This window comes from Hydra viridissima, unplaced genomic scaffold (genome assembly GCF_058129835.1).
Source record: "Hydra viridissima isolate aposymbiotic clone 2 unplaced genomic scaffold, HvirCarnegie_v1 scaffold_17, whole genome shotgun sequence".
Classification (NCBI taxonomy): domain Eukaryota; kingdom Metazoa; phylum Cnidaria; class Hydrozoa; order Anthoathecata; family Hydridae; genus Hydra; species Hydra viridissima.
The window spans coordinates 1,235,318-1,248,529 of record NW_028324316.1 but is presented as its reverse complement, the minus strand read 5'-3'; the positions used below and the strand labels follow the sequence as shown (position 1 = coordinate 1,248,529).

Genomic DNA, 13,212 nt, shown 5'->3' with positions numbered 1-13,212 from the left:
TGTCTTTAGTGCTGTTTACTACATGATTTTGCTGTAAGTATTTTGGAATCATGATGTTCCAGCATAAATTCTTTTGTAAAAGCTAACATGAAATAATAGTATTTTGCAACTATTACTCTGGTAAATCACAACAGCTTTTCTCTATAATGTACTCTAATTTTCATTTTTGTATGTAATATTTTTCTTATTTACTTATTCATTACATTTTTTGTTTTAGATTTATCAGATGATGTATTTATGTGGAATAGAAGAACGAAATATTATAAAGTTTTGTAAATTTTTTTAAAATGTTTACTAATAATTTTTTTTGAAGAAATACTATAAGTTTGCAAAAAAGGGTTTACAATGCTATTTTTTTTTTTTATTTTTCTTTGTTAGCAATATGTTTAGAATTAGAATTGCATGTTTTTAATAATTCTTTTTATTATTATTTACTTAGCTAATTTTTTTTTAAATATCTTTTAGCTGATAAATTTTTTTAAAGTCATAAGATTATTGTATAAATTATCTTAAATAACAGTCTGTTACATTTAAAAATTATTTGTGTGTGCTATTTAGAGTAGAAAAAAAGTTATATAGGAAAGATCACAATCTTCAAGATTCTTTAAAATTTTTCTTACTACTTTCAATTAAAAGTGAATTGATGGTAATAGGCTAGAAGCAGATTTTGGTGTAGAAAATGGATATGTTAATAGGCAAGTTAATCGTCGCAGAAATGAAAGAGATGCTAGAAATGCTGCTAGGCAAGCAGCAAGTAATTCGAATCCAAATGAGGAGAGCATGGTTAGGCGAGTTAAAAAAAATCTTCGCAGAAATGAAAGAAATAGGCTAACGCAAGATGAAATTAATAATCAACAAAATGCTAGAAATGCTGTTCGACAAGCAGCAAGTAATTCAAACCCAAATGAGGAGAGCTTGGTTAGGCAAGTTGAAAATAATCGTCACAGAAATGAAAGAAATAGGCTAAGGCGAGATGAAATTCAACAAAATGCTAGAATTGATAATCAACAAAATGCTAGAAATGCTGCTAGATACGAAAGAATGCATTGTATAGCAAGAAGTAATATTATTCTAGATTACAATTATTTAGGAGAAATGAATTATATTTGTCAGCATTGTGGTGCTAAGAAATTTCTTGATGAAACACATTATTTATGCTGCCATAATGGAAAGGTAGTTTTGTCGCAACCTTCATCATTTCAACAAGATTTAGAAGATTTATTTAAAGGAAACTATGCAGATAGAAATGCCAATCTGAATTTTTTAAAATATATTAGAAATTATAATGCCTGTCTTTCTTTTGCTTCATTTGAAGTTAATGTAGTTCAACCCATGAATCATGGGCCGCCATGTTTTAGAATATGTGGTCAAGTTTTTCATCGTATAGTTACTCTAGGACCAAATCAAGATGTTCCGCCAACATATTGTCAACTATACATCTATGATCCACTTGCAGCAGTAAATTTTAGAATGCAACAACGTGGTAATGATCTTTGCTTTAATGATTTAATGTTTCAATTGCAAACTATAGTTAGTGAAGAGAACCCATTTGCTCTTGCATTTAAAAACATGGCTGAAGTGGAAGATGAAGAAGTTCGTCGAGCAGCTCTAGAAGGTCGCTCAGTGTCAGTTGTAAAAATGTCTTTATTTGAAGGGCAAGATAGATGTCGTTATAATCTCCCTTCACATAATGAAGATGCAGTTGTATTTGTTGGTGAAGATGGTGCACCACCTGCTTTCAGGGATGTTGTTATTTACCCAAGAGGTCAACCTCTTAAAACTATATCAAGTGTGTCTGCCAACTTAGATCCTATGGTTTATCCTCTATTTTTCCGAGGGGTGATGCTGGTTGGCATAATCAATTGGTTCACAACCCTGAACGTGCTACATTGGTTAGAAATCATGTTACATTATCTCAGTATAACAATTATAAACTTTCAGTTAGACAATTTTTTTCTTCACTCTTTTATGGCAAAAAACTGTTTCAGCAATATGTTGTTGATGCGTATGTGAAAATTGAAGGCCGGCGCCTTGCTTTCATTAGAAATAATCAAAACAAACTAAGAAGCGAGCAGTATGATGTCTTACATGAACATGTAAACAACCTTGGAAACATAAATCATAATATTAGACCAGGGCGCGTTGTAGTTTTGCCATCAACTTATGCAGGAAGTCCTAGAGATTTAAAAGAAAACTTAGAAGATGCTATGGCTATAATTAAAAAGTATGGTAAACCAGATCTTTTTATTACTTTCACTTGCAACCGAAAATGGCGCGATATAACTGAAAATTTATATACAGGTCAGACAGCAATTATTTGACCTGACTTGGTTATTCGAGTATTTAAACTCAAATTAAATAATCTTCTCAATGACATTTTTAAGCACGGTGTATTAGGTAAAGTTGTAACACATGTTCAGGTTATTGAGTTTTAAAAGCGTGGTTTGCCAAATGTTCATATTTTACTTCACTTTGCAAATTATGATAAGCTTGAAACAGCACATGACATCAATAGTTTAATATCTGCAGAAATTCCAGATCCCATTGTTAATCGAGACCTTTATGACGTTGTTAAAACTTGCATGATTCACGGTCCATGTGGCATACTGAATCCTAAATCTCCCTGCATGAAAGATGGGGTGTGCAGCAAAAACTATCCTAAAGAATTTAATGCTAATACAGTAGCAGTTCATAATGGTTATCCACGCTATAGACGTCGTGATAATGGTTTGTTTATCAATATTAAAGGTAACAATGTAGACAACCGCTGGGTGGTACCTAACAGTCCATGGTTATCAAAGAAATATCAAGCTCACATTGATGTTGAAGCTTGCATGTCTGTTAAGGCTGTTAAATATTTGTACAAATACATAAACAAGGGTCACGACTGTGCTAATATTTTAATAAATGAACAAATTAACGATGATGAAGTAAACACTTTTTTAGATTGTCGTTATGTGAGAATTGTGGCACCTGAAGGATTGGGACGAATTTTTGAGTATCCAATAATTCATGTCAAACACTATAATACGCCTTAAAGCTCATTTACCTGAACATCAATTAGTGTATTTTAGAAAAGGAGCAGAATATATGGCTTTAGATCGTGCAGCTCAACGTGATACGCACCTAACGGCATGGTTTAAGTTAAATACTGAAAATGAAAGAGCACATTTTTATTCGTATGTAGACATTCCCTATCACTTTATATTTGATGATAACATTGTAAATAGAACGTAAGACGAAGGGGCGGTGATAATGTGATAGTAAGAATGTATAAAGTTAATCCAACTGGAGAATTGTTTTTTCTTAAACTGTTACTTTTGCAAGCAAAAGGAGCAACATCTTGGTAGGATGTGTGTACTGTTAATGGTATTGTTCTTGAAACGTTTCGTGAAGCATGTGTTTTGAAAGGTTTGCTGCAAGATGACACTGAATGGCAGAATACTCTTTCTAAGGCAGTTTTAACCAGTATGCCAAAGCAAATTAGACAGTTATTTTCAATTGTTTTGACCTTTAGTGAACCTGACAATCCTTTAGATCTCTGGAATACATAGAAAGCTTTTATGATGGAAGATTTCATTCAACGCTCCCACTTCTAACAGCTTAACAAGCTACTCTTCATCAAATTGAAAAGATTGTTAATCAAAGTGGTAAAACGCTGGCTGATTACAATCTGCCTGTTATTGATGAGTTTATAGGCTTAAATCTAGAAAATTTTGATGAAAATGTTCAACAATCTATTGACAAAGCCAATCGAATGAGACTGTTTCTTAATGTCAATCAATGAAATGTATGTAATGCTATCCTTGCTGCACTGAATGAGCAACCAAGTGTAGAAAATCAACATTCTAGATTGTTTTTCATGGATGGACCAGCTGGTAGTGGAAAAACTTTTACTTATAATTATTTTATTGCTGAAGCCATAAGTAGGGGCTTTAAATCTGCTTCAACTGCATGGACTGGCATAGCAGCAACTCTTCTTACAAATGGATCTACATTGCATGGCTTATTCAAACTTCCTGTTCTAATATTGGATAATAGCACATGTAATGTAACTCCTAACTCTATACACGGGCATTTTTAAAGACAAGTTATTTTGTTTTTGCTTGATGAAACATCCATGATACCAAAACATGCCTTAAATGCAATTGATAGGTTGTTAAAAGATATTTGCAACAACAATTTTCTGTTTGGAGGAAAAGTCATTCTTTTTGGTGGTGACTTTCGGCAAATTCTGCCTGTTGTGAAAATAGGACAACCAGCTGAAATAGTTGAATCGTGTATAAAATGTACTTTGCATTGGCAATGGGTGCAGAAGTTTGCATTAACTGAAAGTATGAGAGTACAAGATGGGGAAGGTGAATTTTCCCAATGGCTACTAAAACTTGGGAATGGAACAATACCTGTCAAAGGGGAGGATCCTTTTAAAGGATGCATTAAAATACCAAATCAGTGCATTATTAGAGAAAATGAATCGTTTGTTGACAAGATTTTTGAAGATGCTGATTAAAATGATTATTCTAAACGCATGATTTTAACACCAACTAATGTTGATTCATTATCAATGAAGAAGTGCTTGAATGTCGGCCGGGTGAGGTCAAAATTTATTTAAGTGCTGATTAAATTGATACTGATGACCTTAATGAAAGAAATAACTTTCCTGTTGAGTTTTTGAACAGGGTAACTCCTTCAGGTATGCCACCTCATTGTTTAAAACTGAAAATTAGTTGTGTAATTATGCTACTTAGAAATTTAGATCTCAAAGCTGGGTTATGCAACGGTACTCGAATGAATATTTGTGCTCTTCAAAATAATTATATTGATGCAGAGGTGTTGACAGGTGTTTCTGGTGGTAAACGGGTTTTTGTTCCTCAAATTCAGTTGGCTCCATCAGATTCTAATTTACCGTTTGTTCTGAAACGTCGTCAGTTTCCTGTCAGATTGTCTTATTCAATAACAATTAATAATAGTCAAACATTTGATAGAGTTGGGGTATATCTCAAAAAACCGTGTTTCTCTCATGGTCAACTATATGTTGCATGTTCAAGAACTAGAGCATTTAACAGTTTGTTTTTCAAAATTGATAAACATCTCATTCAAGGTATGGTAGGTGAAAAGTGTTACACAAATAATATATTTTCTAATGTTCTTAATTTATATTCTTTAGATTTTCATTTAGAAAATTTACTGTTTGTAGGTTGTGAGCACATTTTGTATGTATAACTTTATTATTTTAACATTTTTTTCATAGTTTTTGATAAATATTTCTGTTATATAATATTGTTATAAAATGTGTTTATATGTGTTATATCGGGTCCGCCAAATAACTTTTTTTTTTTTGAAAATGCTATAAAAAAAAAATACTGAATATTTTCTCAAATGTCTTTTTTTATTTGAAAGTACAATCCTTCCAGTTAATAATGGAAAATAATTTCATTCAAATGGCTGCCTCGGCTGGCCATGCAGTAGCCTACGCGATTGGTCCAATTTTCAAGCACATAATCGATTGTGTGCAGCTGTATTTTACCAATGGCTTCACGAATATTGTCCTTAAAAGCGTCAATTGTCTCTGGCTTTTCGGCGTAACACTTATCTTTGAGGGCATCCCACAAATAATAGTCCAACGGTATCAATCGTAGCTCCGAGGTGACCAAACGACATCAGCTCTGTGGCTGATAATGCGATCTTCAAAACAGGGCGCAAAACATCGAGTGTAGCTTCGGCTGTGTGGCACGTAGCGCCGTCTTGTTGAAACCAAATGTTGCCAATATCCTCCTCTTCAATTTTTGTGAACAAAAATTCCGTCAACATGGCCCGATAACGATCGCCATTGACTGTAACGGCTACTCCTTGCTCATTTTCGAAGAAAAATGGCCCAATTATGCCTCTGGATTTAAATCCGCACCAAACAGTGACTCGTTTTGGGTGCATCGGCTTTTCAATGTATGCGTGCGGGTTTTCTGTGCCCCAAATGCAACAATTTTGCTTTTTTACATACCCGCCAAGATCAAAATGAGCTTCATCTGAAAAGATTATTTTTTTGGCAAAATCGGCATTTTCTGTAAGTCAATCGCAGGCCCACTTAGCGAAGCGAAAACGCATTGGATGGTCAGTTGGCTTCAACTCCTAAACCAATTGGACTTTGTATGGCGTCATACCAAGGTCTTTATGCAAAATTCGTCTCAATGATGTCTCCGAAATGTTCAATTGTTAAGAACGACGGTGAATTGATGTTGATGGCGCTTCACGCACACTTTCTGCCACAGCAGCAATATTCTCGGGTATACGCACTGTTTTTGGCTTTTCACGCTTTGGTTTATCAATGAGGATGCCAGTTTCTTTCACTTTTTTCACAAGATAACGAACATACGGAGCTGACGGTGCTTCTCTTCTTCCAAAATCCGTACGCAATTTTCGCACACATTCTGCAACATTACCATGATTTTCAAAGTAATGTCGCAATATTTCCCAGCGTTGTTCAAGCGTATACACAACCATATTCGTTCAGCGGAAGGATAAAACTAATTATCTGTCAAATCAGACATGAGCTAAGTGTTACCATTCACGAAATAAGCACTAGTTGAAAAAAAAAAAAGTTAGATGGCGGACCCGTTATAAAACCATATTTGTTTATAGTTGCATATATGTTTAAATTATGTTGTTTCCATGTTTTTAAAGTGGTGTGACTTGGCATTATGTTGTGCAAGATTGATAACCTTGCCAGCCAAACGCTGTTCTTATAGCAGAGGTGTGACTTGGCAGCATTTAGTGCCAGACGGTGTTACTGCTTTAGAGCTAGGTGTTGTCTAGCCTTTTTTAACTATTCTGAAAATACATAACAATATCTGTTAATGTTTAGCGTAATGTGTATGAGAGAATATGCAACCGTGATCTTTAAATCTAGGGTTTTTAAATGTCCTAAACTTGAAGTAATTGAATTACAAATATTGAATATAAAAACAATTATACTTTTTTGTATTTATATGTTTAGTAAAAAGATAAATATATAGTTAACTTTAAATTGGTTTTCTAATTTGGCATTTCATATTTTAATTTTGTTTGTTATTTTCGCTGGATTTTAGGATCAAGGCTGTAATTATTCTATTGTTATGTGTTATTGTTGTGATGTTTTGTGTTGATAGACTACTTGGCTTACCTTCACGTTGGTGTCTATCGTTAAAAACGAATAATAGGTAGTTTCATTATTGGAACTTACTGTTTTTATTTATTTACTAAAAGCCAAGACAACATTATGCTAAAAACGCAATTTATATTTTAATTTGATTTTTTTTTTTTTTTTTAGTACTGTTAATCTTTTTGTTCTTCGAAACAGATTTTATAGTTACATTTTCGATAAATGTTTATATTAACTGCCATGTCAAGATAGGTTACTATAAATAGGTAAATTTATTTTCTGTTTTTATGTGGTGTTTTTTTTTTGTTTTGTTTTTTTTCTTGTTGTAATTATGGTATCATAACTCCATTTTTTTTTTTTTTTTTAAGATTTACGATTGACGCATTTATACGATTTATAAATAGGAACCTGATTACCTTTTTGGGGGGTCGCAACTAAAATCCTTTAAAAACATGGAGAATATTGTAGTTTTAACTAATTATTTAGCTTAGTTTGCATTTGCAATACTTTTGAGGAAAGAAAAAAATTCTTACACATGTAAATCATTATTTTACATTTTATTATTTTGGTAAAAGGTATTCATCAAAAACTTGATTACTCTTAATAAAAATAGCTATTCTCCTGGCCACCATTAACGCAAAAACAGGGAAGGGAGGTCCTTTGTTAGTGTCAAAACATTTAAGAGAATTAAGTTTCGAGAAACAAAAGGAATTTTTAGTTAATGGTTGCAAATTGCCGTTTACTAAAAACTATTGAAACAAAGAGGCCATACATAAAAATGATCTGAAAAGAGGCCACAATATAAAAATGGTCTGTGTTGAACAGGCTTAACAAGACCCGGGTGCGGTCAGTTTGGTTAACAAACATGAAAGTATGTAACGTTAAAAACTATCAACGTAACGTAACCTTTAAAAGCCAATTTAAAACATTTTTGGTAGCTAAATGTGATTGTGTAGTAAAAATACTATTTTAAGATTTTTTAGCTAATGAAAGTGATTTAAGATCGTGGTTTTAAGATCGTGGTTTCCTATTAAACCGCTATAAGTAACTATTAGAAGGCTATATGGCCCAGACGGAATATGCGATACAAATATTAAATTTGTATTTCACTCATTCACAAAGATTGGAGTTAAGAGAAATTGGCTCCTATATTCAGATTTGTTTACTGCACATATTAGTAAATAAACTAATTATTTGCCTAATGAGTTAGACGTATTGATGAGCTATTTTAGGCATTGATTAAAATTGATGTTTTATTTAAAAAAAGATCATGATAGATGAGTTATTTTAGGCCTTGATTACAATTGCTGTTGTAGTTAGCGTAAGAAATTATATCATTGTGCATGCGTCAAAAGGTCATTGTGAAAGAATGACTATATATAGTTCATTGTGCACAATGAATTTAAAACGATATATAAATCGTAAAAGGTTATGAATAGGAGAGAAATAAAAAATGCTAATGAACAACATAGTCGTCTTGGTTTTACATTCTATTTAATCAATTTCATCGTTTACATTTTTTTTTTTATATCTTAGCACGTCAATTACCTATATTAAATTTGTTTTTAAGCATATTTCTTTTTATTTTTTATATCGAATAATTAGAATGTCCCATATTGCTGATGATCAAGGTTTGTATTTATTTAGATGTGTATTATGTTACTGATTCGTATCATGTTACGTAGTTAGTTCTTAAAGATATGTTTATTTTTAATCGCTGAATTACTAAGAAGTAAGTTTTGTTCCCTTTTGTTATAATGAAATGTTACAAATTGCAGTTCGTATATGTTTGTTGATTTGAATTAACTTTACAATAATAAAACAGTTATAGTTTAATGATAAGGTTGTAGACAGTTAGAGCAGATTGAATAGATCAAAGATCTATTTAATCTACTTAACCTACTAACAAAGTGATGATTCACTATCAATTGTTTGTTTGTTTTTCTGTTTAGCTGACAACAATGAAGAGAGAGGTAGTAAGTTTTAAAGGATTTACTATTTTATAAAGTAACGAAAATGTTTTTTAAAATAAGGTTGTTGACTTTAAAGTAATTTAGCAATTTTTTGTAATTTTTACAATAAGCTAAAGAACTTAGGTTCTACTTAAAATTGTCAGTAATAAAGAGAAGAAATTTAAAATTCTCAGTAAGGCAGCTTTTAATTATATTATATCAAGTAAGTTTAAGATTTATTTTCTTTAGTTGATAAAGAAAGACCCAGCTAACACAAAACGTTCGAGTACGTTCAAAGAACGTTAGAAATGTTCTTAGAACGTTCTTAGAACGTGCCCGACCGTTTCTAACGTTCTACGAACGTTTCTTGAACGTTTTGTGTTAGCTTGGGAGCTAATAATAAAGGTATCAGTTACATTAGTTAAATGAGTTTATTTTTAAAAAGTTAATTAGATATTTTAAGGTCTATACATTTAAGTGCTGTTATTATTTAGACACAGAAGCGAAGACACAGATGAGTCAGTGTTTTTGCTATTAGATATTTGTTAACAGGAATATGTTTATTTGTACTGCAACTGGAATTTTAAAACTTCAAGTACTTTACCTTTATTTTGTTTTTTCTTTTAGGAGAGTTGGAAAAGAAACTAAGTATAAGTTATATATTAGTATAGTTAAATCAATGAAGCATTTATATCTGTACCTCAAAAGTCCATGATTGGTTGTCACATGTTAGAAATTGTCCAGGAGAGAGAAATTAGTAAAGTAATTAGTCTTTATTGGCTTATTCATGATGGTTGAATTTGTTATTTTTTTCGTGTTTTATTTAATTTTTCTTGAGGTACATTAAATATATTTTTGAAAAAAATTAAAAATAAAAAGTTAAAAAATAGTGCAAAGCCAGTTCTGGACAACCGACCTTTGTCTTCTGAGGTACAGATATTAAGATTTACAGTTTATTTTAGTTTATACTATTGGTTTAGTTTATAGTCAATTTTAGTTTACTTTTTGTTAGTTTTAGCTTCAGCTATCTTTTTTCTTTCTTTAGATAACTTTATGGAGGAAATGAAGGGAATAGGTAAAAAAAAGTATAATAATATATTTTTATGTAAATATTATTTTATCAATTATTTTCAGGTATATTTTTTGTCTTTAGTGTCTGGTAGAAGCACAACTGGTAGGGCAGTGTTTTAAATTTTGTATATTTTTCCTGGAGAAATATGTGCCATAGGTGAAAGAATTATTTTATTTAAATAATATAAATATAAATATGACATTTTTAAACTAATCGCATTTCACTCATATTTTTATTAAAATTACATTTTTCGTATTTTTAACACTGTTTAATTTACTCTTTTTTTTTTTTTTAATTAAAATGTTTTTAGCATCCTCTTCATCCTGTGAAAATGGTGAGTTATGCTTTATATTTGATTAAATAAAATAGCAAATATTTTTAATTTTTATTATATCCTTCTATTTGTAAATTTAGAGCCGTTAACGTTTGAGAGTTACAAGCGCTATCGCTCCCAACACCCATGGCCTCTCTCGAAGAGGTCCTTCAATAAGTGGTGCAGAAATGGCGGTATGGATGAGCCAAAGTTTAAATGGAGGCCTTATCCATACAGGGATTTTAGGAGACAGAAAAAAAAAACAGCAACCAAATGGTTGTAAATGTCTTCTATGAGTGAAGATATTTATAACTTTTTGGTTGCTGCTTTTTTCTTTTTTTTTAATATTGTAACTTTTTTTTTTTTTTTGTAATTTTGTATTTGTAATTTTTTTTAACAATATAAGTTGTATATTTGGTTTGCTTTTCTCTTTTTTAATTAAAAATTTAATATGTGCTTCAACAATTAAAGTTAAATATAGTTAAATAGATACATTACCCAATTTTCATTTGATATCATAATTTAACATTCATTATAAGATATAAGCAATCTATTGTTAAAAATAATTCAATGGTATTTTAATTCACTGAACTCTTTGCTTTAAAATTTTCTATAAGCCAAAACAAAATGTTTAGCTATATAAATGCAATTTATTTATATCTCAATTTGATTTTATTTTTTTATCTGTTTATACTTTGGCTCCTTGAAGCATTTTTTATTTTGCTTTTTAATTAAAATATTTTAAATCTATTGTAATGTCTTATAAATTAAACTAAAGAGTACTAAAAGCCAACATGTAATAACTTCATAAAACAACACCGACAAGCTGCATCATGACAGTTTAAGTATTAAGTATAACAACAAGTCACCGAAACTCAGGTATATCGTGTTCCAGTTTTTTTTTTTTGTTTTTTTTTTTCTAAGTCTACATATGATACAATTTTTTATTTAGGCTTATTCTATGACAAACTAATGCAATATATAAGATGAAAGTTTGCATTGTTTTAAATTTGTTTTACAGATGTTTGATTGTAAAATAACTTTTTTTTGTTTGAAACGTATTTGTACTAGTAGTAGGGAAATGCGGGTTCTGGCGCATTGATACTTTTCTATACTTAAGGACGATAACTTTGATGCTTTTTTTTGTTGACTTACCTTTTTTCAAAAAAAATCTGCGCTGAAATATTACTTGTTTTCTTTCCGTGTTGAAGTTATAAAATTTTTCTTTTTGTGTTGGAGTTATAAAATATTTCTTCCCGTGCTGATGTTGTCATAAAAATTTCTTACCGCAATGATATAAATTTATTTTCTTCTTTAAATCTCTTTTGGATCTTCTGGACTGAAAAACTTGTCGTAATCGATCAAGTTGAAACATGGTTTTGAGTCTTCAGGGCAAGACTTGTTTTTGTAGTGTCGAATAGCCAAAGTGTTGATTCCATCATTTTGGATGATTCTTTTAATATCGTTGGCGCTGAGAGCAACTTTGTTAATCTCTTCGGTGTAAATATCGTGAAGATGAGATCGGATGACGTTCATGGTTTTTAAATTTTCTTTTTTATCCATTAAGCAGTTTTTGTAATCTTGGTGCTTTATTTTTTTATCAACGACGATTTTCTTGACACCTTTGCATTTTTTGTGTTCTTCTTCTTCAAGAATCTTGTAGGAGTAGAGTTTCGGTCGAAGCCCGACAAATTCTTTAATCTGTTTTCCATTGCATTCGTCTTTGTACATTCCGATCACCTTTTTGTTAGCGCCCACTTTTGAACCCGACGTTTTTAATGGCAAGATGGTTTTTGTCAAATTCGCTCGAGTCAAATTTGTTTTTAAGGGGAGAAGTACCCCATAAGTTAAGTAAAAATTGAAAATATTTTTTTTGTTTGTTTCGGAAACAAAAATTAATGAAGAACACAATGAAATAAAGAGATTTTGTAAACAATGTCAGGAAAGTGGAGCAATTTCATATATTTGAACCATACTCATCACGTTTAACCATAGCAACGCACATTGCAACGATAAAGCTTCTGCTTCTCTGCTTATTTCAGAGGCTCACATAAAGTTATAAATCTGCTTCTAAAAAAGGCTTTATCTACTTTGTTTTTACTTTAATTATCTACTCTGCTTAAATTAAATTTTACTCGATTGCCTCTAATTATTTCAGTTTTTAAACATTCCTAAAGCAAATATTTACTTTGTTTATATGAGTTGTTAAGTGTAATAAGGACATATTTTATCAAATTTTAACAAAAAATTGTCTTAATTATGGGAAGAAAAGATAGAGTCAAGCAAAGAACTAGAACTGGAAAGAAAAGAGTATTTTGTGGTAACCAACACACTTTATCATCACCAACATCAATGACAAGCTCAAAAAAATATTCAGACATTGATACTAGTTCTTCAAGATCAGCCAGCAAGATTGAATATATTAAAAATGATATTCCAAATAAAAATGATGAAAAAATAAATGGTTATAGAATAATTGATGTTGAAATTTTAAACACTATATTTGAATCTTAATGTTGTCCACAGTGCATTAACGATAATAGCTTGGTATTGAAAGAAAAGTTTGTGAAAAAAAAAGGGTATGCTTCAAATTTAATATGTTGCTGCAGTGTTTGTGGATATAGAAAAGATTTCTATACATCTAAAGTTTGTAACCGCACTCATGATATTAACCTTCGTATTGCATATAGCTTGAGATCTATTGGGCAAGGGTATTTAGGACTTGAAAAGTTTTTTGCAT

At 30.9% G+C, this 13,212-nt stretch overlaps 2 protein-coding genes across 3 annotated transcripts in view; both read left to right on the top strand.

Annotated features, from left to right (window-relative positions):
• LOC149876957 (uncharacterized) overlaps nucleotides 1-13,212 on the top strand; it is a 179,264-nt gene continuing 166,052 nt past the window's right edge. Inside the window, exons 1-2 of one of the 2 annotated variants that reach the window (XM_090074708.1) lie at nucleotides 1-120; nucleotides 218-2,096. In XM_090074708.1, coding sequence (XP_089930834.1) covers nucleotides 781-2,013 — 1,233 coding nt within the window. In that variant the 5' untranslated portion in view covers nucleotides 1-120; nucleotides 218-780 and the 3' untranslated portion in view covers nucleotides 2,014-2,096. Of the gene's footprint in view, nucleotides 121-217; nucleotides 2,097-13,212 lie in introns of those variants that run through there. The other variant, XM_090074707.1, reaches the window with a different exon arrangement.
• Nucleotides 2,208-3,038, top strand: LOC145181115 (uncharacterized). Its single transcript, XM_090074820.1, has 3 exons — nucleotides 2,208-2,301; nucleotides 2,398-2,420; nucleotides 2,490-3,038. Exons 1-3 carry the CDS (start codon nucleotides 2,208-2,210, stop codon nucleotides 3,036-3,038), a joined length of 666 nt encoding a protein of 221 aa, XP_089930946.1.

Coding starts and splice junctions, on each gene's coding strand:
- LOC145181115 (XM_090074820.1), top strand. CDS start 2,208: ATGGCTATAATTAAAAAGTATGGTAAACCAGATCTTTTTATTACTTTC. Junction 2,302..2,397: donor AACTGAAAATTTATATACAG/GTCAGACAGCAA, acceptor ACGGTGTATTAG/GTAAAGTTGTAACACATGTT. Junction 2,421..2,489: donor AAGTTGTAACACATGTTCAG/GTTATTGAGTTT, acceptor AATTATGATAAG/CTTGAAACAGCACATGACAT.